Below are 17544 nucleotides of genomic sequence, written 5' to 3'. Positions count from 1 at the left end.
AAATACCAAGACGCGCCGTGAGAGCCGCGGTCACCGTAGCAATGCCCCCCGGAGGGCAGGCACCTGTCCTGGTTACCAGAGAGCGGTGGGTGTCAGTCACCGAGACTGACACCAAAAAAGGAGTGGAAGTGTTAGTGAGTTCAAGTTTCATCATCATAATGTTGGACACCTGGAAGCTAAGTGCGTATTCATTAAGGTTCCGGACATTAATATGTATTCCTCTAAACAAAATATTAAAACAAATAGGTTATTTAAAAAATAATAATAATAATAATAATAAAAAGTGAATAAGAGCAATAAGATTTAAATGGGAAACCAACAGATGCCCCGATATGCTTTGAACCAAGGAGAATGGTGTAAGCAGTAGTGGTTTTGGGATGTGCGAAGTGGGTAGCATTTCGGCATTTCTTGGGGGGCTGCACGAGCGAGCACTTAAAAAAAAAAGAAAAAAAAAAGTCATCTGGGCCGCGAAGCAGTTTTGTACGGAAGAGTATTAGGGCCACATGAAGAGAAACTATTTTTTGAATTTTCGAGAAAAAAAGCCAGAAATCTGCCAGGAACGGCGGAAGTGGGCTACTAGTCCTTCACAACAGATCTGGTTCGTGTTTGGTTTGCTGCTGAAATGGAAGACTTAATTGAGTGTTATTTCAGGATTGGGTTAAATAACAAGGAGATCCTTGGTGTCTTGGCGCAGAATCACAATATTATTATTTCTATCCGTACGTTAAAGAGGCGTTGTCGCAAACTTGGTCTTTTCAGGAGGCGTAATCAGACCGACATAGACCAAGTGATAGCCTTCGTGCAGGAGGAACTGAGGGGAAATGACCAGATGCAGCGGTATCGTTGGCTGCACCTTCGAGCAGTTCAGAGGGGATTGGTAGTCTCGCAAGAAACAGTAAGGCAGATCATCAAAGCACTTGATCCACACGGGGTAGAAATGAGACGGGCGCATCGTCTGAGGCGGCGTCTGTATACAACCCGCGGGCCTAATGCACTTTGGCATATGGATTCATATGACAAATTGAAGCCATTTGGGATTTGCATCAACGGGTGCATCGATGGCTACAGTCGTTATGTCTTATGGATGGAGGCTTACACCACCAATAATGATCCCAAAGTCATTGCTTCCTACTACCTCCAGTGTGTTGAGCGTGTTGGGGGCTGTCCAGAGCGGCTGCGAGCTGACAGGGGCACTGAGAACGGTCACGTTGAGGGCATGCAAAACTTCCTAAGAAGAGAACACGGCGATGCATTTGCCGGCGAAAAGAGCTTCCTGTACGGCCGCAGCACTGCAAATCAGCGCATCGAATCCTGGTGGGGTATCCTTCGAAAGCAGAGCGTCCAATTTTGGATGAGCCTTTTCAAATCGGTGCAAGATGCTGGTCACTTCTCCGGGGATTTTGTGGATAAGAGTCTCATGCAATTTTGCTTCCTCGAACTAGTTCAGGTAGGCTATATGTGCATCAAGACAATAATTCTCCACACACACACACACACACACACACACACACACACACACACACACACACACACACACACACACACACACACACACACACACAGGCAATATAGGCCATAAAAAACCCTTGGCTACTACTTTGCATGGAGGTAATCAAAACACTGCTCATGTGTCATACTGTAAAAATACACAGTAAATGATTTTGATGTATCGTCATTGACAAAATCAGATGATCATGTAGACTAATTAAGCACTATCCATTGTCTTGCAGAAAGAGCTGGACGAGGTTGTACGGACATGGAATTCTCATCGAATCAGACCAGTTCCATCCAGGGGTGACTCTGGGGGTCGCCCAGTCCTACTCTACACAGCCCCACAGATTTTTGGTGGAGAGGACAGACTGAAGTTGTTTGATCAAGAGGAGATCGACCTTTGCAAGGAGGAGTGCAGACCCAAGGGTCAATTGCCTTGTGATGAAGATGTCTTTGATCTGTCAGTGTTGCTGATGCAGGAAAATGGATGGGACACTCCTAAAGATGCGTTTGATGCTGCTGAACTGTACACACTGTTACGAGAGGAGATACGAAATAATCTTTGAGGACTGACTGCCATCTCCTCTGCCCCCACTGCTGTGCCCATCACCACCGTCTCGGCTGCTGTGCCCATCTCCTCTGCCTCCACTGCTGTGCCCATCTCCACTGCTGTGCCCATCTCCTCTGCCTCCACTGCTGTGCCCATCACCACCGTCTCGGCTGCTGTGCCCATCTCCTCTGCCTCCACTGCTGTGCCCATCTCCTCTGCCTCCACTGCTGTGCCCATCTCCACCACAAACAGCATTATCCATACTGAATGTAAACTACATAGAATATGTTGTAATGTTTTATTTTATGCTGCTTGATGTATATAAATTGTATAAAATGTACATAGTATGCATATAAATTAAAATGTCTATCACATTAAATTGCATGCTTTTCCAAAATGCCCTTGTATTTTGTTCATGTGGTCCTTTTTAAGACTCAGCTATATTTATTTATCAGTATGATTTCAGCTTTTGTTGGAAGTGACAATAACCTGAACTTAAAAAGATTTAAAACAAACATGAAGTACTTCAGAAGTAAGACTTTATAGGATATGGCTATATAATGTTTAGAATGTGACATATTAGCCCTGCACCACAGAATGTATTATCAAATGGAGTATAAACATTAGCAATATTAATATATCAGAGTATGTAACTCCGTCAACATGGGGTGTACTGCCATGCAACAGGAGACAGAGTAAAGGGTGCTTGACAAGTTTTTTGAGTGGTGTACCCAAAAAACATCTTCAGGTAAATGTTGGTAAGATCTGACCTAAGATTTTCATCTGTGGAGTTGATGTGGAAGTTGTGCACTCCTACAAATACCTTGGTGTGCACTTAGATGAGAGACTGGTGTGGTCTAGGATTACAGAGGCCCCTTATAAGAAGGGGTGGAGCGATCTGTATTTTCTACTACAGTTAAAATCCTTTAATGTCTACAGTAACCTGCTACAAATGTGCTATCAGACAGTGACATCTAGTGGTAGTGTGAAAGCAAAATACACCAACAAACTGTACAAGCTGATCAGGAAGGCCTGCTCAGTCATTGGTGGAGCAATTCAACTGGACTCAGTGGGGATGCCTCCGGAGAAATGGATACTGGACAAGCTGAACATTCTAATCCACTGATTGGCAAGTCTGTTGAGCTGAAGAGTACCTTTACTGGGTGATTTCCTCTAACTGTTTTGACTAGAAGATACTGTTCTTTTCTACCAGCAGTGATGAGGCTGTACAACTCATCTCTTTTATCACCCTCAGAAACTAACTTGACATATTTTATTTTTATCTATCTTACTTTTGTTTGATTTTGCACTGGACAGTGCTGTTGTGACACGCTGCTTACCCTGCCACAGACCTCACAGCATGCCATCACTGAATAATAATGTAAGTGACAAATAAAATCACTGACTTCTTAAATGGTTTCGAAAGCGTTTACTTAAAACTCATTTTACTTATTGTACTCAAGTACACTGAGCAGCTCAAGTTCCAACAAACAACACATAGGCCTATTGTGTTCAAACAGCACATAGGCCTACACCATATAAAACATGACAGCTTTACAAAAATACAAAAAGTACAAATACAAAAAAATGCATACAACAAAAGTTATGTAGTGCTAGAGAAAAGTATACATAAAAGTATAGATCAATATTTCAAGAGGAATAACTTTCAAATGCAAGTAGAAACATTTATGACCAATATGCATGTGACAAGCCAAAACATACAAATCTCAGTCAGACTCAAATACATAGGCCTAAACACAAATTGTGTTCAATGAACACATAGCCTAAACTGTATAAAACATGAGTGCAATTATACAATTGGCTGTATAAAAAAAAAAACAGCTGAAGTGCTAGAGAAACATAAACATATATGTTACAGAATTAATGTTTCAGGTAGCAGCGTTTTCAAAGCCCTGTAAAAACATCCCTGAGCAATATGCATGTGACAGGGCAAAACATCAGAAGCCTAGACAATGTCCATAACCCAGATGTTGCTGTCCAAAACAGCACTGAATTCTGATCTAAAATCTGGGAAGTTATCGTAACTATCTGACACCTCCAGCACAAATCCACATGTGTGGCCAATAGGCCTCCTGGAGAAGTCTGACATTTTTGTAAAGACAACCTGGATTTTGGTACAAGTGATTATATCACTACCAGTTGTGAAACGCAGGAATTTTCCGAGATGGTCCTCATCTAACTCTCTAAGATATCTTCTCAAGTGGTTTTCCACCTCTCGCTGTTTTGAGGTCATGACCTCTTGGAAGTCAAGTAGACCTTGAACTCGTCTTGGATTGGGTCTGAGCGCCTGATAGCGTGCCAGTAGGTCATCATGAGCAATGTTGACCTTTCCATGCATCAACTGCTTCCAACAAACAATTACATACCTAGGTTTTTGTACTAGTTCTTTATGTGCAATCTCCTTCAGGATCTGTGGAAGCGTTTCCGCTTTGATCATCTTTCGGCACTCGTAGTTCTCAAGGACTTCCATGAGCTCGCTGGAATCAACTGATGAGAAATCCTCAAGCGCCTTTTTGAGAATGTCCTGGTCCTGAATACTCACATACTGAAGGAAGCTTTCTAGGAGGTTGCTGCACACAGATCCATGAAAGAGGTCCTCCATCAGAGGAAGAGCTAATTTTATCGGCAAATACTGACATGTTTGTAAACCTGAAGGCAAAATTCTGGCAATGGCCTTCCAGGTTTCACAGCTAAAGTCATGCCTAATGAATGGAACTTTGACTGCTGTTCCAACAGTACGGCGATCATAAAATTCTTGCCAAAAAGAACAGTAAATACCTCTGACAACACCTTCGCCAATCCCCTTTTCTACACGGTTATCTGGAAGTATTCTTCTCATAATTAATGGGCGTGTGAGCAAAGTAGGATCCATGAACTCTTTAATCAACTCTTTTAGGCAATTACTATGGTGTATGGTTATTATTTTGGCGAGACTGGCCTGTGATGTGGAGCCAGGTAGTTGTGCTGGAGATGCATCATTGGATACTGTTGATGTGGAGAGCAGTTGCTCAGGTGGTGGGTCCATGACTTGCTGAAGTGAGGAGGCAGAATGCAATGACGAGGAAACATCCGAGGTTATGAGTGGCTGCAGTTGGAGTTGGGGCTGAAACCCAAAATCAAATGGTTCTGTGTCATCGTCAGCGTCAGTTTCAATTTCACGACAACCCGGACCAAAGGTTACTTCCGATTCAATGTCAGTTACCAGGTCACATTCAAACAGTATGCCGTATCGTATGCCAGTGATTGTAACACCATCCTCTTCCTCTTGTACTCTTTCACTTTTCATTCTGCTCTGAATCACACTGAAGATCATCCTGTTGTGAGGCATGATGTGAGTCCTGGTGATCATCCTCCTCATCCTCATCTATTGTTATTACACCGCATTTTGATTTTTCACCATCTGTGGCACTATCATCCTTCAACTCCTTGGGGGAAGTAGCAACATAAAATCGCAACCGTGCCACGCACAAAGTATCATAGATAAATCCAACGGTTACATCCTCTTGGACAGGGTTCTGTTTGTAGTCCCTCAATTCAAAGTTGAACTCAGATTCATGATCTTTTGATGACAATCCATCTGGAAAGAAGAGCCTCTTTCCTTTTTGAAGGACCTCATCCATTCCACATTCTATTCCAAGGTACCATTCTTGTCCCTCCTCCCTGTTTACCTCGTATTTGTTTCCTTTGTTCTCCCTCACAGTGCAACCATCCAATTTCAATCTTTCGATGGGTTGCTTTCCGCCTCTTGTTTGAAGAACCTGCTGATGAATCAGCTGGCTCTGCATCTTGTGTTTTGTTTTCCTCAGCTTTTCTGGCCTGTTTTGTTTTCCCATTTTCATTTTCCTCAGCATTATTTCGCTTCTTAAGCTTGACGCTAAGCTTTTCAAAAAGACCCATTTTGGTTTTTTGTGTTGTCCCATTTCTGCAGAAACTCTTCAATGCCAGACGATCCCCAAATGAGGAAATGTATTTTGCCAGGTCTCCATCTTCCATGCAGGGAATGACATCTTTGTCAATCTGTGAAATTATCAAAATAAATGTAAGTTGTTTTACTCTCACAATAACAAAAAGATATGACTAAAGCTCAGTGTATGTGACTGTTGTATCTATATGTTGTGTGTGTGTGTGTGTGTGTGTGTGTGTGTGTGTGTGTGTGTGTGTGTGTGTGTGTGTGTGTGTGTGTGTGTGTGTGTGTGTGTGTGTGTGTGTGTGTGTGTGTGTGTGTGTGTCAACCCCCTGCTCTTATAACTGCTGGAAGGTGTATGTAAGTGTGTTCTTCTGTGAGTGTGGCATATGTGTAAAAGGCATATGTGTAAAAGTTCCACACGTTTGGTGTTTACATTAACATTCATTCTACATTTTAACATTCATGTCACAGACTAGTCCAGACAAGCACAGACTGACGTTTACACACACTTTACCTTGTCCTCCTCTAAGTGTTTTATTACTTCCTCTAGGACTCCTCGTTGGCGTAGGAAATCAGACACAGTGACACTGGACACGGATAGCCCTGTAAAGAAGATGCAGCACAATTAACAATGTTATGTAATCGTTGCACTATGACCAGTTTACACAATAATATTTGTTTGCACTGTCTGCCAATGCTGGTGAATATGGGCTATTCAATAGGTACTTTCTTATCAGCAGTGGTTCACAAGTGCTGCTGGTTTTACTTGAAGTGCTAAATGTGCTAAATGACAGGTGAAGTGTCACACAAAATGAAACGCCAGTTTTAAGACGGGTAAATAATAACCCATAGCAGGGTTTATCAAGCTATTTATCTGTCTTATACGGGCGACAGGTATAGTCTAATCTTAATTTCTTGAACCCCTAAACTTTTATTACAGAAATGTGTTCTATAGGCCTTCCCCCCTTATTAGTATGCTGCCCATGCATAATAAATAGGTAAATAGAGTATATGGCTGTATGTTGAGTATATGGCTGATATTTGATTTTAAAACTACACCAAGCATGTCAGAGGACAATTACAGGAACAGTAAACAGTAAAACAGTAAACAGTAAAACAGTTGTCTTGTCAGGTAAATCGTTCTTGCCTGCCCTTGATGTCCGGCCAAGTCATGTACACCACGCAAGGCCTTGTATACCAGACTTTGGGGCAAGACAAACTGACGCCTCTTCTGTTTGCTCAAGGGATCCTTGGTGACTCTATAGAGCACTCCATCAATGACATTAAGTCTCTCCCACTGCTTGATGAGTACCAGAGCACTTGTGTCCAGACCATCTCTCTCCCGCCTTGAGGGTCTTCTCTGTCGACTCAGAAAAGGCATGACTCTAGAGATGCCAGGGTCAAGCTCTTGGCTTTTTCGGAGCTCTTCCAGGGAGAAGGCAGATAGCAGATCCTGCCCTGGTGGAACAAGGTGTTGAACGGACTGGATCAACTCTGTCGCCCTGGACTCTGCAGCTGCATCCCAGTGGTCATGAGAATCAAGGACAGCTTTCACAATGTTGTTACACAGGGGCGGGGAACACTGGGACTGAGTCACAGCACCTTGTCTTGACGTCTTCGTCCGCTGACACTGGACCTTTAAGCGAAAGACATCCTGAACTCCATTTTCTCCAACTTCATCAGATTCGGCAAGCAGATTGCCATAGGACTCTGTAACAAGTCTACGCCCAACTGTCTTGGCAAACGGGTCCCGACTGAGAGCATCAGCCACTACGTTCTTGGTTCCTGCAATGTGCTTCAGACTGAAAGTATAAGGAGCGAGCTTTGCGACCCATCGTTGTTCGCAGGCGTTGAGTTTGGGCTTAGTCATTATGTATGTGAGTGGATTATTGTCCGTCCATACTGTGAAGGAATTGCCCTTCAGCCAATGGCTGAATTTGTCACACACACTCCACTTCAACGCCAAAAACTCAAGCCGGTGAGCTGGATAATTCTTCTGAGAGCTGCTCAGTGTCTTACTTGCGAAAGCTATGGGACGGGCTTTACGTTCACCAGCTGCTACTTGTGACAACACTGCGCCAAGCCCGTCCAAGGAAGCATCAGTTGACAGAATCAGGGGACGTGAGAAATCAGGATGTGCAGTCTCTGTAGGGCCTCCTCTTCAGTTGATGCGAAAACAAGCAAGTCATCCAAATAACATAATAAGCTGCTGAATTCATGTCCCCAAATATACTCAGCATCATGCGCATAAATGAGGCAGGACTATTGCACAGTCCCTGCGGCATCCTGTTATACTCATGCAAGCCTAGCGGTGTGGTGAAGGCTGTGTATTTTTTGTCCTCTTCAGCCATGGGGACATTGTAGAAGCCGGATGTTAAGTCCATCGTGCTGAAGAAGGTGTTCCCTCCCAAGGCAGCCAAGCAGTCTGACTGATGTGGAAGAGGATGGGCGTCCTTGAGTGTTCTCGCATTCAACCACCGGAAATCGGTGCAGATCCTCAAGTTTCCGTCCTTCTTCCATACCATCACCAGTGGTGAGGCATACTCACTCACAGATTTCCGAATGATCCCTTGCTCCTCCATGTCTGTCAAGACTTGACGTAGTTTCTGGTAGTGAGCAGGGGGTACTCTCCGGTAAGGAAGGCGGAATGGGCGATCATCGGTAAGTCGAATGCGGTGGACAAAGCCCTTCGTCTCACCGCAGTCCATTTCATACTTGGAGAAGACATCGTTGTAACACTCGAGCAGTTGGACTAACTTCTCCTTCCCTGTGTGGCTAGTATGACAAGGTTGTATGTCAAGTTTGTCAAGGCCAACATCTCGCAGCCTCTGTTCGAGATCTGAAGGACTGGTTGGTGTATGGTGCTTGCCTGGGACAGCCTTTTCAATCTGACTAGAGCCTTGGAGGAGCTCAAAATCTTCTACAGCTAAGCAGGGGGACACATCTGCCAGTTTACAGTTTCTCTTCAGCGTAACTGGTCTCTCAGACAGATTGGTGACCTTCATGGGGACCCACCTATCACCCCACAGAGGTGTCACGATCCGGCCAACCATGATGTTACGTGGCATGGACTTGGATGAGGTCGGCTCAACTATCACAGTGCTTCCCGGTGACATGGGAGTATCGTTAGGTAGCTTACCCCAAACGAGGTGTTCTTGCATTGCTAGGAGAGTGACTGACTGCTTCAGCTTGACTGTGCCAATTTTGTCTGGTAGCTCCTCACCCCTCCAACGGGAGGTGTTCGCCATGAGGTCCAAGAACTGTTCACACTCTGGGGATGAGGAAAGACTGCAAACGGAGATAAGCCGCCAGTAATCATCACTGTTCTTCAACTTGCGCATGAGAAACTTGATCACGTTTGTGCCAATGATGAGATCATCTCGCTGGCCTGGCACCACAAGAACTGGAACGATGCAGCTCTCCCCATACACCTTCAGTTCAACTTCGTACATGCACTTCGGTTTAGTGAGTTTTCCTCCACACCCAACTAAAACCACTTCCTGAGTCATCGGTCTTGGTTCTGACAATACTTTTTCACTCAGCATCTTTTCCACTGCTTCTTCACTGAAAGTACAGGCCATGGAACCTGAATCAAGCATTCCCTGCATCTGGAACATATTATTCACATTGACTGGAGCGTAGAATAGCTCATCATATGGCTCAACTCTATGCGTGTTCTGTGCTATTATCGTCACACCAGCCGGTGCTGCACCGCACAACTTCACATAACACTGTTCATATTCACTGTCACTTCCGAGGGTTTGTTTGTCCTCACCCACACGTCCCCTCTCCAAATGCGGGCCAGTCAGTTTAAAGGCTGCTGCTCTTGAGGTGAATGTGCGGCCTGGTCCTCCTGTCCGGGAGTGTAACTCTGACAGTCTTTCTTGATATGACCAGGCTTAAAACAAGACAAGCACAGGCGCTCCCGTCGGCAGTGTGCTAGAGTGGAGTGTTCCATAGACTTGCATACCTTGCAGTGTTTTCTCTGGTCAGACGGGTGCTGCCTATACATTGGCTGGTTGTTCTGAGCCATCGCCTGGCTGTTCTGAGCTAGTGTGCAGTCAAGCAGGCCAATCAAAGTCTTTAGGCAATTACCATCAAACTGAGGAGCAGATGTGACATTCGCTTCAGCCTGGACAGGGGGCAACACTGGAAGGCTAGGCATAGACACCTCTTCAGACACAGGTGTTTGAACATGAGCTGCCACATGTCTTGCTGCGCTGGGGCGGTTTGGTCTGGTGTTCAGCTGTTCTCTCATTTCGATTTGATAATGGTCAACATGCTCCTGTATTTCACCAGCTGTCCACTTCTCTGGCGCTTTGAACCGCAACACTGCAGCCAGGGAGGGATCTGGACAATACTTGACAAACATCATGGTTACTTCTCGACGGGGATCATCAATATGTCTCCCATGTCTGCTCAAGCCCTCCTCAGCTGCATCAACAGCTTTGTTAAGGCGGATCCAGTACTCGACAGGGTCGTCTCCTGCTACAGGCACAGTGCTGTAGAAGTCTGCAAGGGGCATACTCGAACATGACACACCACCAAAATGCCGTTTCAATATGTCAGTTATAACTTTTGGGTTCTCGTGAGGCTTCAATAACGGATTGCTACGGAGCGTTATCTTCACAATGTCTCTGGCTTTGCCCATTAATCTAGTCAACATCTCCTGATGCTGCTCACCCAGCTGTATGCTCCTCTTCCTCAAGTACGTGTCCATGAGCTCCTCCCACTCATGCACTGAGAGCTTGTCAGACCTATCTCCTCTGTACACAGGAGGCTCTCTCACATCGGACTGCATGACTAACTTCACACCAGTCAGGTTAAGTGTGGAGTCAACGCGCGACTGGCCTGCACCTGAGTTCTGAACCCGTGCTTGACTGCCTTCATTCGCTTGACTCTCTTCCTTTAACTGAGCTGATATAGACTGTCCCACTTGCTGGGCGATGTGTGCGATGAGATCACTCAAAGCTGGGTCACTCCTGTCTGGGATGGCCGAAAGTGAAAAGGTAGGTCTGTCGGTAAGGGACGGGTGGCTAGGTAGACGGGTGGAGGTGAGAACTGGGGAACCTCCATTGTCTGGAACAATAACTGGGCGGGTGTAGCTGGGCGCTGGCGACATCATGTCGCCTGGACTTGCAACTGAAGAATTAAACAGCTGTGCCCCCCTCCCAAAAGAGTTAAACAGCGGTGCACCCCTCCCCAAACCAGCAACTGGAGAGTTAAATAATTCCAAACCAGGAAGTTGTGCCCCCCTCCCAAAACCAGAAACATTTTGAACAGCTTTCCCCATTACATTGAAATCCATCTCTTTTTTGTTTCAAAAAAATTTAGTTAATGTCAACAAAAACAGATAATACTGATTCACAATAAACAATGGACTTTTTTTTCAATGTCTTTTTCTTTCACTTGACACACATTTGTTCAAAAAGAACACAATGTCCTTGTAACTGTGACAAAGCCACTTCAATATAACCTTCATAAGGGAACCTCTTTTTTGTTGTTGTTTTGACCTCCGACAACCTCCGGCGACCAAGCTGGTGTTGATCCACGATGTCATCCGGGTCACGGCACCAATGTAGCCGGTCTGGGCCTACTTCTCAGCAGACCCTTGCTACGACTCTGCGTTGTGTTGTGCGTGTTTGATGGACAAGGAGATTCGGTTGTTGTCTTTAACCGAAACTGTGGCGTATTTATTCCTCTGCATGAAATAAACACAATAATGCAGCAGCATTAATACAGATGGACGTCTGCAACACACCAGTCTCAGTCTGCCATCAAACAACTGAGAGACTAGTACTTATAAAACAATAAAATAAACACATAGTACAAAACACAATAGACCAAAAACATGGGAGCAACAAACATACCTGCATGAAATAAACACAATAATGCAGCAGCATTAATACAGATGGACGTCTGCAACACACCAGTCTGTGGTGGGGAAAAGACGCCATTAAACATGCTGCAGGTGCTGTGTGTGAGTCCTCACAAGTGCTGCTAAACAGTACACTTAACTAAAAGTTTGCTAAAACACTCAAACTTCTGCAAAACAACTACACAGCAACACATTAGCACCATGGAATGATATTATAACCTTGTTTCACAGTTTAAGATTATATAAACACTGTAAACATCATTTAGAACAGAAATCTACAAAGAGCACATGACAAACTCTCCTCACCTCAGTCTGCCATCAAAACTGAGTGAGAGAGGGTGCAACGCAGGTAGATGACGTCCACTGCCGAAAGTGAAGACTTCAAAATAAAAGCATTAGCTCCCAAAACGGTCTTTTGTAGTAAACATACCAAAATAAAAGTGACAATAAATAATATTGGAACAATAAAATAAAACGTGAGGGATTATTGGTGGAATGCATTCCTGTATATGTATATACCTGCTACAATGGCATGCCGATCGATCCCGACGCCCTCCTCATGCCATCCTGTAACTGGAGTGACTCATAGGCCACTTCTACGGAAGGCTCTGTTGTGAGGGACTCGTAGCCCACTTCCGCCGTTCCTGACTTTTTTTCTCGAAAATTTCGACTGTTTTTCTCAGAAATTCTGACTTTTTTTCTCGAAAATTTCGACTTTTTTCTCGAAAATTTCGACTTTTTTTCTCAGAAATGTAAAAAATATTTTCTCTTCATGTGGCCCTAATACTCATCCGTAAAAGACCGCTTTACACAAAAGATAATAAAAAAATAAAATAAAACCAACTGTTACTCAATATCACTACAATAGCAGTTCAAAAGCAAATGTTAAGGCCAACTTCCAGACTACTAGATAATTTACGTATACGGAGAATAGCTACACATGGGGGGAGTCTGACTTTTAATGACGTCTGCAAGTGGCTAAAGTAGTGCAAAATTCCTCAGGAAAAAAAACAAATCCTCATCGAAAACTCAGGCCAAGCCATTGGCTGTTAGGTGAATTGTTTAATTTCACTGAAAAGGTTGAGCTTCTCTTTCTGTTTCAGTTTTCCTTCGTCAGCAGTGTTGCTTTGAAGCAAACAGAGGTTATGTGGCTCCTTGATGTGGGATTTTATCATCATGACTGCAAAAATTCTTCTCATTCTACTCCTTTCGTCTTTGACAAGTATGACAATCACAGGTAGGGGCAGTTTGTTGAATAATGTGTAAAAATGTTAGTCGAATCATCATATGGTGTTATTATTTTACTTTCAAAGTAGAGATCCACAGATCCGGCGGCAAGTTAAACCATCTCACATTCACACACATTACGTTTCTTTGCTTCACAGCAGCTTATTACATTTAATTATATTCGGGCCTACACGTTCTTCTTTACATTCATGTTCTCATAACTTTCCTCTCCGCCTTTCAGCAGCAGATATCTCCTCTCACCGTCATCCTGTTTGTGAATAGGGTGCAGTAAAGCCCGCCTCCGGTGCTAAAGGATCTGCATGATCTTGGAACTTTTATGTTGTTAACCCTTTGTGAATTGTTATTGTTATTATATTTTAACTTAAAGCTCAATCTATAACATTTCAGGTAATGGCCTGTTAAATTAACTTAATTGAATTGACGTATGCAGTCACTAGTTACTTTTTAGATTTCGATTTTACATTAAAACACTAACGGGATTATAATTGTTAACTCTTCAAGTTTTTATTTAAAATGAATATGTTCCCAAATGCTGCTTTCACCAGGGTCTTGGAACGTCTTGAAAATCCATAATCTATGTAGCATTAGACATTTCCGCAGCAATCTAATGTTATAGCAGCCACCGAAGTATTTAGCTTGCACCTTCTAGTGGCTAATATTCACGGGAGAATAATAACAGACTGCTATTGTCTCTTTGGTCTTAAAACTCACAGACCGTTTATTTGCGCATGCTCACAATAGCAACACATTGCACGCAGTCACACAAGCTGTAACATAACATCACTGTGTGGGCTATTTAACATGGCTTTGCCACTCATATCATCAGATATGATTAACAATCTAGAAAGTAATTCATTACATTCACACAGGTTGACAATTCTTTTTTACTTGATGTAGTAAACATATTAATTTAATTTAGATTTAATCTAATCTAAATATTTAATTTAGGCACACTGTTTACCGAAGTAAATGGTGTGATAGTAAAAGCTCTCTGTAAATGGGTTTTTATTTAAAAAAAAGTGACCTATGCAATGGAAACATGTGATGGAAACAAGGCTCTAAATAACCCACATTAAAACTATTTAAGTAACTGATCTTAACTTTCCAAAGATTATCCAAGGTAATGATCATAGTCATAGGACTAAAATGAAAAACATGCAGGAATTTAAATCTGATGATCAACCATCCTATATTGTCAAACATTCACGTGGTAATTGATGTCCTGGGTTGCAAAAAACACACACACACAGACAGTTTGTGTATTGCAAAAAGCTAAAACACGTCCCTTTTAGAAACTCACATGACTGGTCAGATTCTGTCATCATCAGCTAGTATTATAGTTTATATTATAAGTATTTGCAGACTATTCAGTCAATGTGGCTTGAAATACTGTATCATCTAAATCTTGGCAGCTAATTACATACTTTACTAACATCCTTTTGATTCAGAATTGAAGCTATGCTCTGGTTGGTTGACAGCAGTTAAATGTCCATTGACTGATTTTTGATTAGAAACTAATTTCCACAATCCTTTGAGCATAACATGATACTTTTCAATCTATTGGTTGCTTATTTCTTTTGCTAGGCCCATAAACACATTCATGTAATAGGTTAACAAAGTACAAATAACAAAAAATCCTTGATACTCATTTGCAGGTGTGTATCCCCAGAGCCCCACAGATATATATGTTGAGGCTGGTGAGATGGTGGTGCTGTGTTGCCCCCTGAATGGAGAGGATAATGATGCTGAGCTTATCTGGACCAGTCACACCAGCCAGGAGATAGATCTGACCCATAACATGTCGTCAGCTGAGCAGAAGCACAGGGAACTGCTTGTTCACGGGAGGAGCCTGGTGATTCTCAACGCCACTGTAAACCATCAGGGGAGTTACTCATGCTCTCTGGGGTAAAGTCAATATTTTTATCTGAATCTGACATTAAGCAAGAATATGAAGGTGATATAAATAGTTCAGACATGTAAACAAACCATAAAATGTCTGTTTTAAAAAACTCTTCCTTATTTTAAGAACCTGAATGTGAAATCTTCTCATTAACCTTTTTGGCATGACAGCAATAGCAGCAGCAAGCTTTGGTTCACACTGAGAGTTTGTACAACACAGTCCAGAAAGCACGAACAGAGGAGCTATTACCCTACGACATGTTACTCACAAGAGGCCTGCACATTGTATTGTCCTGATGTAAACACACCATCTGCAATCACCCCCAAGATTACCAGCAATGGCATTATATGGTACAAGGTAAGTCGTCTCGAGATATTCTCAAGTGGGAACCGGATTTGATTGGGAAATTATAAGCTGCGTTTTGCATTGTACATTATTTGTTCTTACATTATTACACCATATCTCAGGAAGGCAATGGATACATGGACTTAAGAATGAACTGATAATTATAAGAAAAAAAGGGATAACTTTTTGGACGGACATGAATGTAAAATGCAACTTATCTTGAGTAATTTGCGAAGGCTTACACCCATGAGGGAGTTATACAAGTGTAATTTTAATGTGTGTCTTTTATATTTAAGGCTGTTTATATTAATTTTATGCTTAAAAATAAAACTCAATTGTCTTTGTAGGAAGGCGAGTCATCGCCAAAAGCCTGTTACTTCTCAAGTGTTGAAGAGAAGGACCATGGTGTCTACACCTGTACCAGATCTTATCTGTATTATGGACAAATATATAACATGACCTTTACAGTGTTGCTTGATATCCAACCAAAGGGTAAGAAAAAAACGTACCCACTATATCTTTACTTTTGTATGTTGAAGAAAACAGATGATAAATGTTTCAACCTTTTCTTCACACAGAAACACCCGAAAAATATCCAGTGATCATATCACCACACAACAGTGATGTATTTCCTGTATATTTGGGTGAGCTTAAATCTTTAAGTGCTGATACACACACAGGGATGAACACACGCATTAACTCTCTTTCTAAAAGAAAAAACTATAAATATTATGTAAACTCTGTTTTTCTCTAGGCTCTACAGTGGTGATTGATTGTAAAGCTGTCATGTATTCGGACTTTGATGAGGTGTTCTGGTTGAGCAGTGATTCATTTATAGAAACCAACAGCAGCTTTCTCGTTTACTACAATTACACAAAGTAAATGTTTCACACAAATATACCGGCAAGTTAAAAATATATACAGTAGGTAGCCAGATATGAGATAACAGCTGTACTTTCCCTTTCCTTTCCAGGGAAACAAATGCCAACAAGATAAAGATGACGGCATCTTTAATTTTCCGAGAAGTGTCAGAAGAGGATCTATTACAAAATTACACCTGTAAACTGCAAACTGTTACTGGACATTCAAGCTTTGTCACCATCGTCTTGTCCCAAAAACGTATGTAAGAAGGACGGATAGATATAGTGCATGTTCATATGTACTTATTGAGTCAAAATATAAAATCAGAAATGTTTGAATTAGCTTTCATTCACATTCAAGTGACTGTCCCCTTTCAGTCTACGACTTTTGTAATAACTTTAAATGACTGTTTAATAAATATATGTTTCCTCTGTTATCTCCCCACAGCTTCCCCTGCTTATGTTCCCCTGGCTCTTGTCATTGTTGGCTTTGTGGTGATGGTTCTGACAGTAGTTGTCTATGTGAGGTTCAAAATGATCAGTATGGACAATACTATGGATATCTATTAAAAGTGCAATTGTTTTTACCTCTCCATTCTTTTTAAAGAGATAGGGGGCAGCTTTTTACCTTTACTACTGGGTCCTTGTGATCTAAATATACAATCAGTTGAATATCTTAAAAAGTGTAGGAAGTTACTCAGGGTCTGAACCCAGTTACAATTGTAGGTTTGCATGTTAATTTTAGTATCAAGCTATTCAATACATAGAGGTCTTTGACATAACCTCATCACTGTAACCGCTTCACATTCTGTAATGTAAATATATGTTTTAATGTTTTGAACAAAAATTCTGTCCATATCTTACACAGTGTACCTTTAATGTATTTGGTCGAAGTGAATATATCATATCATTGATAAAAGTAGGCCTATGTGACATGTATATTTAAATCAAGTCATACTGCAAGATGTGTTAAAGCTTACCAACTATTTATAACCTATAAATAATATTTAACATGATAAAAATGTTACAGATTCTGAGGATTCACAATTAACACTTAACCTTTAAGTGTCAACTTCACTTTTATTTAATCACTCATGTTGTTACCCACTCGTGATTTTTCCACTTCCTCTTCCTAACGTCACTTATTTTCCTATACAATCTTGCAAGTGGCGTGGTGTCCGCCCCTGGTAAACCACATGACTGAAATGTTTCATCTCGCTCAATTGTACAAACATGTGAAGGGCTCCCCTTTGTTTGAACACATGTGATTGAGGGAACTATATATTTTCAAAGCAGGCCTATTGACTTGTCATTGTGATAAAAATAAATGTTTTAGAGATGTGA

General features: G+C 42.1%; 2 protein-coding genes and 1 long non-coding RNA gene across 4 annotated transcripts; 2 read left to right on the top strand and 1 right to left on the bottom strand.

Moving 5' to 3' along the window:
* The first annotated feature begins 41 nt into the window (after nt 1–41).
* On the top strand, nt 42–2181 carry LOC134863081 (uncharacterized). Its single transcript, XM_063881352.1, has 3 exons — nt 42–130; nt 760–1447; nt 1731–2181. Exons 1-3 carry the CDS (start codon nt 42–44, stop codon nt 2055–2057), a joined length of 1104 nt encoding a protein of 367 aa, XP_063737422.1. The 3' UTR covers nt 2058–2181.
* A 1274-nt stretch (nt 2182–3455) lies between these two features.
* Nucleotides 3456–11667, bottom strand: LOC134863499 (uncharacterized). Of its 2 annotated transcripts, none has more exons than XR_010165670.1 (3): nt 11460–11667; nt 6484–6572; nt 3456–6079 (listed from the first exon to the last, which is right to left on the bottom strand). It is a non-coding gene; the product is annotated as an uncharacterized LOC134863499 (long non-coding RNA). The 2 variants fall into 2 exon arrangements; XR_010165671.1 differs by having other exon boundaries at nt 11446–11593.
* A 1182-nt stretch (nt 11668–12849) lies between these two features.
* LOC134863498 (interleukin-1 receptor accessory protein-like) lies at nt 12850–17544 on the top strand. Its single transcript, XM_063882048.1, has 8 exons — nt 12850–13084; nt 14751–15000; nt 15166–15352; nt 15688–15832; nt 15919–15984; nt 16095–16218; nt 16314–16459; nt 16649–17544. The coding sequence occupies exons 1-8, from the start codon at nt 13006–13008 to the stop codon at nt 16768–16770; spliced, it is 1119 nt and encodes a 372-aa protein (XP_063738118.1). The 5' UTR covers nt 12850–13005; the 3' UTR covers nt 16771–17544.

This window comes from Eleginops maclovinus, chromosome 4 (assembly GCF_036324505.1).
Source record: "Eleginops maclovinus isolate JMC-PN-2008 ecotype Puerto Natales chromosome 4, JC_Emac_rtc_rv5, whole genome shotgun sequence".
NCBI classification, from domain to species: Eukaryota; Metazoa; Chordata; class Actinopteri; order Perciformes; family Eleginopidae; genus Eleginops; species Eleginops maclovinus.
This window is presented reverse-complemented; position numbering and strand designations above follow the sequence as displayed.